Here is a 17,362-nt window from a genome sequence, read left to right as displayed (position 1 = left end):
AAAAATGTACGCGTAGTTCATAAATTATTTTAGCAAATAATACATTACATATACTAGCTCTGTAAAGCATTATTATGTTTCGTACTGCATCAAATTTCGAATACCCAAGCTATGATGTAACTTCTTGCACCACAAAATCCATCTTTAGGGTTTAGCATGTTGGTTATTTTATCCTTGTAGCAATTGAGTGCTATTTATACAGATTTAAACATGTTTTGTACATGAAAATAAGGAGAATTCTGAAATAAAATGGTACATAGAAATTATTCTTTCACAATAGCTACAATAATTCGATTTTTATTCTGAAATTTGAGACTGTTTGAATTCAATTGGTACATCGCTAAACTATATTTTGTTTGTTTTATTTCATGTTTCGAATAGTTTCACAAAGACCAACAACGCATCATAAACCAGGTTATTTCAGACCAGATAAGCCTGCAATGTCATTGACGTCTCCATCCAGTACTGGAATAATATCTGGCCAAATGGATCAATTGCTAAAACCAAGCACCGAAACCTCACTGTGGAATGAAAATCAGTTCATCGATTGGTTTCTTCGCAAAAAAAGTCGATTGAGTAGAATTAAAAACGGTAAGATTTATTTCAAACATATTTGTTTTGGATTTAGCTCTATACTCCTTGTACATATGGGTGGTGGAGGCATTCTAGAACACCCTCTTTTCAAAGCATTATGATCCTGATCCTGAAGCATTATGATTACGAAAGCTACAATGAAAAAGGAATGTTAGAATTTAGTCCTTGTTTTGTTAAAGACCGAGTATACCTCTGGATCCCAACAAAGACCACAGAAGGAAGTTTTTGTTAGTGGGTGAGTTTTTGATCAGGATTCACTTTAATAAGTGATATTACCTATTATTATAACTATTTGATGCTTCAATTGAATTATTGTAGTAATATAGATATGATCATGTATTATTTTATGTATGTATTTTTCCATTGGAATTGCTTCAAGCATTATTCCAAGATCGGTGTTTCCAATTAAAATCACCGATGATTAAAAGTTTAGATTTATTTTTTGTGAGTTTTTGCAAATCTCCCTTGAAATATTTTTTTCGCTCGCCAGTGCATTGAAAAGGCAAATACACTGCGGCTATAAATAAAATGCCAATACTTGTTTCAATTTCAATTCCCAAACTCTCGATAACTTTGGTTTCAAGATGGGGTAAAACACGATGTTTTATTCGACGGTGGATAACTATTGCAACTCCACCACCGGCAACATCAATTCTATCAAACCTATGAACTATAAAATTTGGGTTCTTTTTTAGTTTAATATTTGGCTTTAAAAGCTTTTCAGTCACAACTGCAATATGCACATCGTGGACTGTTAAAAAATTGAAAAATTCATCCTCTTTCGCTTTTAAAGAGCGAGCATTCCAATTTAGAAGATTTACAGCATTATCTAAAATCATTGCTGAATTTCAATTTCATAACAATATTAGTTGTAAATTTTATACCTTCTTGAACAGCCTCGTACATCGTGTTACAGTTCAACAAAACGGACATTAGCTGCAGCATGGATTGTTGTAGGTATTCAATCTTTTCGGGAGTTGGACTACCTAAATCAACACTGGCTGACTTTTCAGCACCAAACACGAATGGTTTGTTACTGTTTGAATTTGAAATATTACCTGAAAGGACACTGGTATATAAACAGCATGGTGTTGCCTGAACAGGATTATTTTTCTGAAATATGTACATATAATAACTGGTAAGACTTTTATCGCGCAACACAAGAACTAATCGACAAAAAAACACCCGTACGATAACTCGTGTATTGTTATTTTGCGAACTCAAACGGAGATAAACAATTTGCGTCTAATCGAGACGAAAGCAAAACAACGAATGACTGCGAGTTGCCTTAGCGTGCATGAATTTGCAAGACATTCATCGATGTCATTGACGTAAAAATTATATAAGAGAGGACTTAAACATGAGCCCTGGGGAAGGCCCATGTAACTAATTCGGGAAGTTGTCGAATCGCCATGTGAGAAATACATATGCTTTTCTGACAACAAATTGAGCAAAAAGTTATTCAAATTTGGTGAAAGTCCCTGCGAATGAAGTTTCGCGCTTAAAACTTCTACAGAGACAGAGTCAAAAGCTCCCTTAATATCCAAGAACGCAGAAGTCATTTGCTCTTTTCGAGCGAAGGCGAGTTGAGTTTCAGTAGAAAGCAACGCTAGGCAATCGTTCGTCCCTTTGCCCCGGCGAAAACCAAATTGAGTATCTGAAAGTAAACCATTTGTTTCGACCCATTTGTCTAACCGTAAGAGGATCATTTTCTCCATTAATTTCCGGAGGCAAGAGAGCATAGCAATCGGCCTATAAGAATTGTGGTCAGAGGCAGGTTTTCCGGGTTTTTGAATAACAATGACTTTTACCTCCCTCCAGTCGTGCGGAACAATGTTTAGCTCAAGAAACTTGTTGAACAAGTCCAACAAGCGTCTTTTTGCAGAGTCGGGTAGATTCTTCAACAAGTTGAATTTGATTCTATCCAACCCTGGAGCTTTATTGTTGCACGAGAGGAGAGCCATAGAAAACTCCAACATCGAAAATGGAGGCTCTTCCGTAGCTACTAAAAACGCGTCGCGAAAGGTTTTCTGTTCCGGTACAGAGTCCGGGCAGACCTTTTTGGCAAAATCGAGTATCCAGCGGCCTGAATATTCCTCGCTCTCATTAGAAACGTTACAATTCCGCATGCGTCTGGCCGTGTCCCAAAGAGTGCTCATCGCTGTTTCCCTTGACAACGCGTTTACAAACCGCCGCCAGTATCCGCGTTTTTTCGCTTTAATTTAACTCGTCATCTGTCTATCCAGTACATCGTACTTTCGGAGCAGATCAAGAGTACCGTGTTTTTGGTAGGCCAAATACACCGAGGACCTTCGCGCGTACAGTTCAGAGCACTCTTTGTCCCACCACTTGTTGGGAGGACGCTGTCTAATCGTTACCCCGGGTATCGGTTTCGTCTGAGCTTGAGTCGCGGCGTCGATGATCAAGCCAGAAAGGAACGTGTATTCTTCCTCCGGAGGAAGTTCCTCGTGAGACTCGATGGATTCCGCTATGATCGTCTCATATGACTTCCAATCAATATTACGTGTAAGGTCGTATGAAATATTGATTGGGTCCGGGGGAGTTGAACCATTAGCAATTGAAGTAACGATTGGAAGGTGATCACTACCGTGGGGATCATTGATTACTTTCCACCGGCAATCTAACGCTAGTGATGTCGAGCAAAGGTATAGGTCAAGCACGCTTTCACGAGCTGGAGGATTAAGTACACGTGTCGCTTCCCCAGTATTCAAAAGTGTCATGTTGAAGTCATCGATTAAGGAACAGATTAACGAAGATCGGTTGTCGTCGTACAGCGACCCCCATTGCCAACAGTGAGAGTTAAAATCTCCCATTATCAGAAAAGGTGCGGGAAGCAATTCTGCTATATCAGAAAGTTGCTTCTGTTCAATCCGCGCGGCTGGAGGTATATATAGTGAAGCAAGGCAAAGATCTTTTCCATTTATATTGGTTTGAATGGCAACGACTTCAATACTCGAGATCGAGGGGAGGTTGATTCTGAAGAAGGAATAGCACTTTTTAATCCCTAAAAGTACCCCTCCACCGTATGAGTCTCGATCTCGACGAATAATGTTAAAATCGTGGAAATTGAGTTGATCGTTTGAATTGAGAAAGGTTTCACAGAGCGCGAATGCGTCACAATTGTATGTATTTATCAAATGAGAAAATAGATCGAATTTGGGGATGATACTTCTGCAATTCCACTGTAATACAGTGATAAAATTCCTAACCTCTTTCGCCGTATTAGTCATCGAAAGATATAATAGCTGAAATGAGGGGCCAAGTTGCTACTAGTTGCTTCAAAAAGGTTTTCACTGTAGGAAGAAGGGCAAGAAGAATATTTTGTAGGGTATGTTGAATGTTTTAAATATCCAGTCCACAATATCAGAAAATTTTATGAACCCTGTTTCTTTTTTATCTTCTGATCGAGAAATGGGTGCACGAGGGGTTTTTGGTGCCCCAGGAAGCGGTGGGTACTCCTGGTTTGATTTAAAATTAAAACCGGGAGGAACTTGCTTCGGTTTTTCTTCACCGCTTCCTTTTTGTGTTGGCTTATTGGTCATTCCGCTAGGGGTTATCTTGCGGCCTTTGCGAGAAAGATTAGGAGAGTTGATCATTTTCCTCTTCCTAGATCCTTCTGGCATGGCATAAGAACACCCTTCGACGGGATCGTCAGAGGTACCCTCATCGGTTGGCAAAAAGGAAAAAATGTTTCCTGTCGAGGGTGGCTCAGCCCTCTTAAGCATTCCTGCAAAAGAGCGCTTTGATCGTTCCTTGAGGGAACGCTTAATTTTTTCCTCGCGCTGTTTGTACGCGGGACACGCTGAAAGGTCATGCCGAGTTCCCTCGCAGTAAAGACACTTTTCAGTATCCTCACTGCAAGCGGTCTCAGCATGATTGCCTCCGCACTTGCTGCAGCGTGCCTTGTTGCAGCAGTAGGTGGCTGTATGACCTAACTGCTTGCAGTTTTGGCAATGCATGACCCGCGGTACGAACAGGCGTACAGGCAGACGAACCCTGTCCAAAGAGATGTAGTTCGGCAGTGCGGATCCGGCGAATGTTACACGGAAGGAATCCGAAGGGAGGAATTTCTTCTTCCCTTCTTCGATGGATACTGAATGCAATTGCTTGACATCCAGTATCTTTACATCTTGAATCAGGGGGTTCTTGAAGCAGCCAACCCCGTGACGCAAAATGTCATCGACCGTGAGGCTTCCTTTGGTAACCACACAGTCGATCTCCACGTCCTTGGCAGGGATGTACACGCGGTACTCCCTTGTAAAGAGCTCGTAGCTAGCAATTTCGTTTGCTTGCTTCAAGCTACTCACGACAACTCGCAGTTTGTTCGGCCTCACCTTCGTAATCTCGGTTACGGCCGAAAACTGTTTTGCCAGGTCTTTGCCTATTTGAATTATATTCAAAGGCTTCTTTATGGGCCGGAAGTAAACAACGTAGGGACCGCTAACGGCATCTGGGTAAGCTTTTACCCGTATTTCCGGTACCCTTGGTACGGGGCTAGGTAGCGGGGGTGGTACAGGGAAAGGTAAGGGAGAACTGCTGGGGGAAATTTCAATTTCTTCCCCATTTGTTTCAACATCCAGGAAAAGTTGCACCTGCATGTCGTCCATTTTGCGGGAGCGTTACGCTCTACCACACACAAACGATAAATATTCGAATGTGTGGGGGGGATCAAATAGTTGATATTAAATTTTAAAAACAATTTTTCAAACTACAAGGGATCAAAATAAAAAAAGACAGTAATACTAATACTAATAACAATAGTAATAATAGTAATAATAATAATAATAATTATAACAATAATAATAATAATAACAACAATAATAATAATAATAATAATATTAATAATAATAATATTGATAGTAATAATATCAATAATAATGATAAAAAATCTAAAGTGAATACTTCACCGAACGTCTAAGTCACGACCTCACGGCTGATAGTAGGATCAATCGAGTGTCTCCGCAGAACAAACAATGACGATCCAGCTTCGTGTTGTAAAACAGTGGCCGTATCCTACACGCGACCTTGTAGATGCCACTTGTAGTTGACTTCCACTCGCTCGATCGTATGGTGGTCCGTGCTGCTAGCGGGGTAACAGCGGTGCGGGAGAATTATTCTTGCTGATATATCAGCTGCGTATCAGATCACTGGCGGGGTAGCCTGCCCCTACCATCGGTGATTTTAATTGGAAACACCGATCTTGGAATAATGCTTGAAGCAATTCCAATGGAAAAATATTGTTTAATGATTGCTCGGCTGGATTTTGTTCAGTTTTATTTCCAAATGGTCCTACATGTTCTTCTATTAGGAATCCATCTACAATTGATTTGGTACTAACAAATCAAAGTCATTCATGCAGTGATTTATTAACTCATGCTGACTTTGATTCTGATCATTTTCCCATAACATTTTCTATTTCCCATGAAACTATAATAAATCCCACTAAATCTGTGTTAAATTATCACAAGACTAATTGGAATAGATATAGTTCTACGATCGAAGAAAATTTGAATGATGATATTATTTTACAAAATAGTGCCGACATTGACAGAGCATTAGATAATATTAGCAGCTTAACTCTCAATGCCCGGAATTTATCAGTTCCTAAGGCTCGAGTGAAATTTAATGCACCAATTATTGATAGTGAACTTCAACTTCTTATACGTTTGAAGAACATACGAAGACGTCAATACCAAAGATCTCGTGATCCTGCTTTGAAAATTATTTTTCAAGAATTACAAAAGGAAATTAAACATAGACACACTCTCTTGCGAAATGAGAATTTCATGAGAGAAGTTGAACAACTAAAACCTTATTCGAAACCTTTCTGGAAGCTTTCGAAGGTTCTTAAGAAACTTTCGAAGCCCATTCCAGTCCTTAAAGATGGTGATTGCATTTTTCTAACGAATGAACAAAATTCTCAAAAACTTGCCCAGCAGTTTGAGAATGTTCATAACTCCAATTTGAACGTAGTTAGTCCTATTGAAAATGAAGTAAACCAAAAGTATGATCAGATCACCACTTAAGAATTTTTTTCTGAAGAGGTATTGGAAACAAACTTGAATGAGGTGCGAACTATTCTCAAAAAATTCAAAAACATGAAAGCACCAGGAGATGATGGGATTTTCTATATCTTTATCAAAAGACTTCCCGAAAACTCTTTAAATTTCTTGGTAAAAATTTTTAACAGATGCTTTGCACTAGCACATTTTCCTACGAAATGGAAAAATGCGAAAGTCACTCCAATTTTAAATCCCGAAAAGAATCCAGCTGAGGCATCAAGTTATCGACCAATTAGTTTACTTCCCTCTATTAGCAAACTTTCTGAAAGAATAATTCTTAATAGAATGATAACACATATTAATGAGAACTCTATTTTTGCAAATGAGCAGTTTGGTTTTCGTCATGGGCATTCCACTACTCATAAGTTACTTAGAGTAACAAATACTTAGAGTAATCCGAACTAATAAATCTGAAAGCTATTCGACTGGAGCTGCTCTTCTAGATATAGAAAAGGCATTCGACAGTGTTTGGCATAAAGGTTTATTAGCTAAAATGTCAAATTTCAGTTTTCCGCTTTGCCTCACAAAAATGATACAAAGTTATTTAACTGACCGCACTCTTTAGGTTAACTATCTAAATGGTAAATCTAATAGATTGCCTGTTAGAGCTGGTGTGCCTCAGGGGAGTATCTTGGGCCCAATCTTATATAACATTTTTACTTCTGATCTTCCTGATTTACCACCAGGTTGTGAGAAATCTCTGTTTTGTGACGATACAAGCATTTCCGCTAAAGGAAAAAGCCTTCGTGTTATATGCAGTTGGCTACAAAAAAGTTAAGATATATTTTCTTCATACTTGCAGAAATGGAAGATTTCTCCTAATGCTTCTAAAACTCAGTTACTTATTTTTCCTCATAAGCCAAGAGTTTATTTTCTCAAACCCACCCATAACTACGTTATTAAGATGAACGGTGTGGTCTTAAATTGGTCTGATCAAGTTAAATACTTAGGGCTAATTCATGATAAGAATCTTACCTTCAAGGAGCACATTGAGAATATCCAAACAAAGTGCAATAAATATATAAAATGTTTGTATCCTCTTATCAACAGAAATTTTAGACTTTGTCTCAAGAATAAACTGTTAATTTGCAAACAAATTTTTAGGCCAGCCATGTTATATGCAGTTCCCATCTGAACAAGTTGTTGTGCAACCAGGAAGAAGACACTTCAAAGGATTCAGAATAAACTTTTGAAAATAATTTTGAAGCGTCCTCTCTTGTTAAGCACGAACGAGCTACATAGGCTCACTAATGTAGAAACATTAGAAAATATGTTAAGCCAAATTATCAACAAATTCCGGCAAAAATCGTTGCAGTCATCAATTGCAACGATTAGCTCCCTTTTTTCTTGACAAGTAGGTTTAATAATTTTTCTACAATTAGATTAACTTAACTGCGAAAGCTAATAACATTAATTTAAATATATATTATTTGACACGGCACGATACAATTTTAAGTTTAACTGAGCCAAGTACACTTTTTATTATTTCTAGATTAGCGGGAAAAGGAGGGAGGCCTTTTTTTTATTTCTCGCGGCTGACTACGAGCTAGTGGGGATTAAAGGTGAGAGGAGGGGAGTTACAATTCTTGCTTTGAACTAATTAAGATATACGATCTTTTTGTGCTTCGACTGGTGTTCTTTTTGTTTTTCAAACATAGATTTAGGCTCTTCGTGTTCGTGTCTCCAGCGTCGTATACGGGTATTCTGACAAATAGGCAAAAGAATATTAAATTTTAATGTCAGTCTTTTTCAAATAACAGTACAGTTGTGTCATGTACTGAAGATCACCGCTTCCCAGAATGTCTCTAACGGGAACGTTCGGTTGTTTTCCTCGGGCCCGGAGGGAATCTATAAGCTCGGACCTAACATCACAGAATTCGGCACACGACCAAACAACATGCTCGATGTCATGGTAGCCATCGCCACAAACGCAGTGATTACTGTCTACAAGCCCTATACGAAAGAGATGCGTGTTTAACGTGTAGTGATTGGACATAAGTCTGGACATCACGCGAATGAAGTCCCGACCTACATCCAACCATGCTTTCGTCGATACCTTAGAAAAAATGGAATGTAGCCACCGTCCCAGTTCATCTGAGTTCCATGATGATTGCCAACTGTTGAGTGTTCTCTGACGCAAAATGCTATAAAATTCATCATAAGCAATTGGACTACTATAAATATCGCCATCAATAGCACCCACCTTAGCTAAAGAGTCAGCCTTTTCATTACCCGGAATCGAGCAATGAGAAGGGACCCACGCTAAGGTAACCTGGTAATTTTTATCTGTTAAAGCACTTAAAAACCGCCGTATTTTCCCCAGGAAATACGGGGTGTGCTTCACAGGCTTCATCGATCGCAGAGCCTCAATGACACTGAGACTATCTGTGAAGATGAAGTAGTGGTCTATGGGTAGGGTTTCGATGATTCCAAGAGAGTACTGAATAGCAGCAAGTTCTGCGACGTACACGGAAGCAGGAGCATCGAGTTTGTAGGAGGCGGTAAAATTTTCGTGGAAAACACCGAAGCCAGTGGACTCATCTAGATTAGATCCGTCAGTGTAAAACCTTTTATCATAACTAACATGTTTAAACTTATTGGAAAAAATCTTAGGGATCTCTTGGGGTCGCAATTGATCCGGGATACCAGAAATGTCTTGTTTCATGGTGGTGTCGAAGAATATAGCATTATTAGAAGTATCTAAAAGTGCGACATTGGAGGAATCGTATGAAGAAGGATTAATATCTTGAGCCATATAGTCAAAATATAAAGTCATAAATCTGGATTGAGATTGAAGGTCGACCAACCTCTCGGAATTTTCAATTACTAATGGGTTCATAACTGTGCATCGAATTAGCAACCGGTAAGAGAGATTCCAAAAACGACTGCATGCAACCCAAGGCAATACGCAAACAACGATACTGTATTTTTTTCTAGTTTCAAAATATGCGTGTTCGCAGCGGAGCGAAAGCAGAAACAACCGTACTCAAGAAATGACAGTATTGTTGTTTGGTATAACCTCAGAAGGTCTCCTGGGTGGGCTCCCCACCAGGTTCCGGTAATCGTACGAAGAAAATTAATCCTCTGTTGGCATTTTCGTGTCAGATACCTAATATGACAAGCCCAGGTGCATTTAGAGTCGAACCAGACCCCGAGATATTTAGCGACTAAAACCTGAGAGATCGTTTTACCCGTTAGTAAGAGCTGCAGCTGAGCTGGGTTATGCTTCCTAGAAAAAACGACCAACTCAGTTTTCTCCGGAGAGAATTCGATACCCAGCTTAAGAGCCCATTCAGACAAATTGTCTAAGGTATCTTGCAATGGTCCTTGCAGATCGCTAGCCTCGCTACCAGTAATGGATACAACGCTATCGTCTGCAAGTTGCCTTAGCGTGCATGAATTTGCAAGACATTCATCGATGTCATTGACGTAAAAATTATATAAGAGAGGACTTAAACATGAGCCCTGGGGAAGGCCCATGTAACTAATTCGGGAAGTTGTCGAATCGCCATGTGAGAAATACATATGCTTTTCTGACAACAAGTTGAGCAAAAAGTTATTCAAATTTGGTGAAAGTCCCTGCGAATGAAGTTTCGCGCTTAAAACTTCTACAGAGACAGAGTCAAAAGCTCCCTTAATATCCAAAAACGCAGAAGCCATTTGCTCTTTCCGAGCAAATGCGACTTGAATTTCATAGAAAGCAACGCTAGGCAATTGTTCGTCCCTTTGCCCCGGCGAAAGCCAAATTGAGTATCTGAAAGTAAACCGTTTGTTTCGACCCATTTGTCTAACCGTAAGAGGATCATTTTCTCCATTAATTTTCGGAGGCAAGAGAGCATCGCAATCGGCCTATATGAATTGTGATCAGAGGCAGGTTTCCCGGGTTTCCGAATAGCAATGACTTTTACCTCCCTCCAGTCATGCGGAACAATGTTTAGCTCAAGAAACTTGTTGAACAAATTCAACAAGCGTCTTTTTGCAGAGTCGGGTAGATTCTTCAACAGGTTGAATTTTATTCTATCTAACCCTGGAGCCTTATTGTTGCACGACAGGAGAGCCATTGAAAATTCCAACATCGAAAATGGAGGCTCTTCCGTAGTTACTAATAACGCGTCGCGAAAGGTTTTCTGTTCCGGTACAGAGTCCGGACAGACATTTTCGGCAAAATCGAGTATCCAGCGATCTGAATACTCCTCACTCTCATTCGAAACGTCACGGTTCCGCATGCGCCTGGCGGTATCCCAAAGAGTGCTCATCGCTGTTTCCCTCGACAACGCGTTTACGAACCGCCGCCAGTACCCGCGTTTTTTCGCCTTTACTAAGCTCTTCATCTGCCTGACCAGTGCCTCGTACTTTCGAAGCAGGTTGACAGTGCCGTACTCCCGGTAGTCCTTATACGCCGCGGACCTTCGCACGTACAGCTCAGAGCACTCTTTGTCCCGCCATTTGTTGGGAGGGCGCTGTCTAATCGTTACCCCGGGTATCGGTTTCGTCTGAGCTTGAGTCGCGGCGTCGATTATCAAGCCAGCTAAGAACGCGTATTCTTCCTCCGGAGGAAGTTCCTCGTGAGTCTCGATAGATTCCGCTATAATAGACTCATAACGCTTCCAATAAATATTACGTGTAAGGTCGTAGGAAATATTGATTGGGTTCGGGGGAGTTGAACCATTAGCAATTGATATAACGATTGGAAGATGATCACTACCGTGGGGATCGTTGATTACTTTCCACTGGCAATCTAACGCTAGTGATGTCGAGCAGAGGGATAGGTCAAGCACGCTTTCACGTGCTGGAGGATTAGGTACACGTGTCGCTTCCCCAGTATTCAAAAGTGTCATATTGAAGTCGTCGATCAAGTTACAAATTAAAGAAGATCGGTTGTCGTCGTACAGCGACCCCCATAGCGAACAGTGAGAGTTAAAATCTCCCAAAATCATAAAAGGTGCGGGAAGCAATTCTGCTATATCAAGGAGTTGCTTCTGTTCAATCCGCGCGGATGGGGGAATATATAACGAAACAAGGCAAAGGTCTTTTCCATTCAAATTCGTTTGAATGGCAACAACTTCAATATTCGAGATCGAGGGGAGGTCGATTCTGAAAAAAGAATAGCACTTTTTGATCCCTAAAAGTACCCCTCCACCGTGTGAGTCTCGATCTCGACGAATAATGTTAAAATCGTGGAAATTGAGTTGATCGTTCGAATTGAGAATGGTTTCACAGAGCGCGAATGCGTCACAATTGTATGTATTCATCAAATGAGAAAATAAATCGAATTTGGGGATGATACTTCTGCAATTCCACTGTAATACAGTGAAAAAACTCCTAACCTCTTTCGCCGTATTAGTCATCGAAAGATATAATAGCTGAAATGAGGGGCCAAGTTGCTGTGAGTTGCTTCAAAAAGGTTTTCACTGTAGGAAGAAGGGCAAGAAGAATATTTTGTAGGGGATCTGGTATGTTGAATGTTTTAAATACCCAGTCCACAATATCAGAAAATTTTATGAACCCTGTTTCTATTTTATCTTCTGATCGAGAAATGGGTGCACGAGGGGTTTTTGGTGCCCCAGGAAGCGGTGGGTACTCCTGGTTTGATTTGAAATTAAAACCGGGGGGTACTTGCTTCGGTTTTTCTTCACCGCTTCCTTTTTGTGTTGTCTTATTGGTCATTCCGCTAGGGGTTATCTTACGACCTTTGCGAGAAAGATTAGGAGAGTTGAGCATTCTCCTCTTCCTAGATCCCTCTGGCAAGGCATAGGAACACCCTTCGACGGGATCGTCAGATGTACCCTCATCAGTTGGCAAGAAGGAAAAGATGTTTCCTGTCAAGGGTGGCTCAGCCCACTTAAGCATTTCTGCAAAAGAGCGCTTTGATCGTTCCTTAAGGGAACGCTTAATTTTTTCCTCGCGCTGTTTGTACGCGGGACATGCCGGAAGGTCATGCCGAGTTCCCTCGCAATAAAGACACTTTTCAGTATCCCCACTGCAAGCGTTCTCAGCATGAATGCCTCCGCACTTGCTACAGCGTGCCTTGTTGCAGCAGTAGGTGGCTGTGTGACCTAACTGCTTACAGTTTTGGCAATGCATGACCCGCGGTACGAACAGGCGTACAGGTAGACGAACCCTGTCCAAGCGGATGTAGTTCGGCAGCGCGGATCCGGCGAATGTTACTCGGAAGGAATCCGAAGGGAGGAATTTCTTCTTCCCTTCTTCGATGGATACTGAATGCAATTGCTTGCAATCCAGTATCTTTACACTTTGCATCAAGGGGTTTTTAAAACAGCCAACTCCATGACGCAAAATGTCATCGACAGTGAGATTCCCCTCGGTAACCACACCGTCGATTTCTACATCCTTGGCAGGGATGTACACGCGATACTCTCTCGTGAAGAGCTCGTAGTCAGCAATTTCGTTTGCTTGCTTCAAGCTACTCACGACAACTCGCAGTTTGTTCGGCCTCACCTTCGTAATCTCGGTTACGGCCGAAAAATGTTTTGCCAGGTCTTTGCCAATTTGAATAATATTCAATGGCTTCTTTATGGGCCGGAAAAAAACAACGTAGGGACCGCCAGCGGCATCTGGGTAAGCTTTTACCCGTACTTCCGGTACTCTTGGTACAGGACTTGGCAAAGGGGAGGGCACAGGGGAAGGTAGGGGTGAGCTGATGGGAGAAATTTCAATTTCTTCCCCGTTTGTTTACACCTCCAGGAAAAGTTGCACCTGCATGTCGTCCATTTTGCGGGAGCGTTACGCTCTACCGCACACAAACGATAAATATTCGAATATGGGGGGGGGGGGGTTTAAGTAGTTGATATTAAATTTTAAAAACAATTTTTCAATCTACAATGGATCAAATAAAAAAAAGACAGTAATACTAATACTAATAACAATAGTAATAATAATAATAATAATAATAATAATTGTAGTAATAATAATAATAATAACAATGATAATAATATCAATAATAATATTAATATTAATAATAATATTATAACATAGTGATAATATTGATAATTATAGTAAAAATTCTAAATGTAATACTTCACCGAACGTCTAAGTCACGACCTCACGGCTGATAGTAGGATCAATCGAGTGTCTCCGCAGAACAAACAATGACGATCCAGCTTCGTGTTGTGACACAGTGGCCGTATCTTACACGCGACCTTGTAGATGCCACTTGTAGTTGACTTCCACTCGCTCGATTGTATGGTGGTCCGTGCTGCTAGCGGGGTAACAGCGGTGCGGGAGAATTATTCTTGCTGATATATCAGCTGCGTATCGAATCACTGGCGGGGTAGCCTGCCCCTACCAGTGTGCAGATGTTTCTGCCGATATACAACAGGTTATTGTTATCGCGCAACACAAGAACTAATCGACAAAAAAACACCCGTACGAAAACTCGTGTATTGTTATTTTGCGAACTCAAACGGAGATAAACAATTTGCGTCTAATCGAGACGAAAGCAAAACAACGAATGACTGCAAGTTGCCTTAGCGTGCATGAATTTGCAAGACATTTATCGATGTCATTGACGTAAAAATTATATAAGAGAGGACTTAAACATGAGCCCTGGGGAAGGCCCATGTAACTAATTCGGGAAGTTGTCGAATCGCCATGTGAGAAATACATATGCTTTTCTGACAACAAATTGAGCAAAAAGTTATTCAAATTTGGTGAAAGTCCCTGCGAATGAAGTTTCGCGCTTAAAACTTCTACAGAGACAGAGTCATAAGCTCCCTCAATATCCAAGAACGCAGAAGTCATTTGCTCTTTTCGAGCGAAGGCGAGTTGAGTTTCAGTAGAAAGCAACGCTAGGCAATCGTTCGTCCCTTTGCCCCGGCGAAAGCCAAATTGAGTATCTGAAAGTAAACCATTTGTTTCGACCCATTTGTCTAACCGTAAGAGGATCATTTTCTCCATTAATTTCCGGAGGCAAGAGAGCATAGCAATCGGCCTATAAGAATTGTGGTCAGAGGCAGGTTTTCCGGGTTTTTGAATAACAATGACTTTTACCTCCCTCCAGTCGTGCGGAACAATGTTTAGCTCAAGAAACTTGTTGAACAAGTCCAACAAGCGTCTTTTTGCAGAGTCGGGTAGATTCTTCAACAAGTTGAATTTGATTCTATCCAACCCTGGAGCTTTATTGTTGCACGAGAGGAGAGCCATAGAAAATTCCAACATCGAAAATGGAGGCTCTTCCGTAGCTACTAAAAACGCGTCGCGAAAGGTTTTCTGTTCCGGTACAGAGTCCGGGCAGACCTTTTTGGCAAAATCGAGTATCCAGCGGCCTGAATATTCCTCGCTCTCATTAGAAACGTTACAATTCCGCATGCGTCTGGCCGTGTCCCAAAGAGTGCTCATCGCTGTTTCCCTTGACAACGCGTTTACAAACCGCCGCCAGTATCCACGTTTTTTCGCTTTAATTAAACTCGTCATCTGTCTATCCAGTACATCGTACTTTCGGAACAGATCAAGAGTACCGTGTTTTCGGTAGGCCAAATACACCGCGACCTTTGACCTTTGCGGACCTTTGCGCGTACAGTTCAGAGCACTCTTTGTCCCACCACTTGTTGGGAGGACGCTGTCTAATCGTTACCCCGGGTATCGGTTTCGTCTGAGCTTGAGTCGCGGCGTCGATGATCAAGCCAGAAAGGAACGTGTATTCTTCCTCCGGAGGAAGTTCCTCGTGAGACTCGATGGATTCCGCTATGATCGTCTCATATGACTTCCAATCAATATTACGTGTAAGGTCGTATGAAATATTGATTGGGTCCGGGGGAGTTGAACCATTAGCAATTGAGGTAACGATTGGAAGGTGATCACTACCGTGGGGATCATTGATTACTTTCCACCGGCAATCTAACGCTAGTGATGTCGAGCAAAGGTATAGGTCAAGCACGCTTTCACGAGCTGGAGGATTAAGTACACGTGTCGCTTCCCCAGTATTCAAAAGTGTCATGTTGAAGTCATCGATTAAGGAACAGATTAACGAAGATCGGTTGTCGTCGTACAGCGACCCCCATTGCGAACAGTGAGAGTTAAAACCTCCCATTATCAGAAAAGGTGCGGGAAGCAATTCTGCTATATCAGAAAGTTGCTTCTGTTCAATCCGCGCGGCTGGAGGTATATATAGTGAAGCAAGGCAAAGATCTTTTCCATTTATATTGGTTTGAATGGCAACGACTTCAATACTCGAGATCGAGATCCAGGAAAAGTTGCACCTGCATGTCGTCCATTTTGCGGGAGCGTTACGCTCTACCGCACACAAACGATAAATATTCGAATGTGTGGGGGGGATCAAATAGTTGATATTAAATTTTAAAAACAATTTTTCAAACTACAAGGGATCAAAATAAAAAAAAGACAGTAATACTAATACTAATAACAATAGTAATTATAGTAATAATAATAATAATAATTATAACAATAATAATAATAACAAAAATAATAATAATAATAATAATATTAATAATAATAGTATTGATAGTTATAATATTAATAATAATGATAAAAAATCTAAAGTGAATACTACACCGAACGTCTAAGTCACGACCTCACGGCTGATAGTAGGATCAATCGAGTGTCTCCGCACAACAAACAATGACGATCCAGCTTCGTGTTGTAAAACAGTGGCCGTATCCTACACGCGACCTTGTAGATGCCACTTGTAGTTGACTTCCACTTGCTCGATCGTATGGTGGTCCGTGCTGCTAGCGGGGTAACAGCGGTGCGGGAGAATTATTCTTGCTGATATATCAGCTGCGTATCAGATCACTGGCGGGGTAGCCTGCCCCAACCAGTGTGCAGAAGATGTATCTGCCGAAAAACTGCAGGCTATTGTTATCGCACAACACAAGAACTAATCGAAAAAAAAAACACCCGTACGATAACTCGTGTATTGTTATTTTGCGAATCAACGAACGAACGAAAGATTTTATTATCTTGAAGGTAAATTTTTTACTTTTGAGCCTGTGTGAAAAACATTGTCTAAAAGAAAGCTAATAACATTCAATAATATAAAAAAGCGTATATATATATATATATATATATATATATATATATATATATATATATATATATATATATATATATATATATATATATATATATATATATATATATATATATATCTCTATTTATATATATATATATATATATATATATATATATATATATATATATATATATATATATATATATATATATACTATATATATATATATATATATATATATATATATATATATATATATATATATATATATATATATATATATATATATTATATATATATATATATATATATATATATATTAATCCTTTGAAGTGTCTTCTTCCTGGTTGCACAACAACTTGTTCAGATGGGAACTGCATATAACATGGCTGACTTATCTAATGCTCTGTCAATGTCGGCACTATTTTGTAAAATAATATCATCATTCAAATTTTCTTCGATCGTAGAACTATATCTATTCCAATTAGTCTTGTGATAATTTAACACAGATCTAGTGGGATTTAAAATAGTTTCATGGGAAATAGAAAATGTTATGGGAAAATGATCAGAATCAAAGTCAGCATGAGTTAATAAATCACTGCATGAATGACTTTGATTTGTTAGTACCAAATTAATTGTAGATGGATTCCTAATAGAAGAATAACATGTAGGACCATTTGGAAATAAAACTGAA

At 40.0% G+C, this 17,362-nt stretch overlaps 1 protein-coding gene across 1 annotated transcript in view; it reads left to right on the top strand.

The window, feature by feature from the left end:
- LOC129728802 (uncharacterized) overlaps nt 1–17,362 on the top strand; it is a 625,151-nt gene that overhangs the window by 477,502 nt on the left and 130,287 nt on the right. The window contains exon 4 of the mRNA XM_055687263.1: nt 382–591. Coding sequence (XP_055543238.1) covers nt 382–591 — 210 coding nt within the window. The remainder of the gene's footprint in view (nt 1–381; nt 592–17,362) is intronic.

The sequence above is a fragment of the Wyeomyia smithii genome, chromosome 3 (genome assembly GCF_029784165.1).
Source record: "Wyeomyia smithii strain HCP4-BCI-WySm-NY-G18 chromosome 3, ASM2978416v1, whole genome shotgun sequence".
Lineage (NCBI taxonomy): Eukaryota > Metazoa > Arthropoda > Insecta > Diptera > Culicidae > Wyeomyia > Wyeomyia smithii.
The sequence above is the reverse complement of the archived record's forward strand: the minus strand, read 5'-3'. Positions and strand labels throughout refer to the sequence as shown.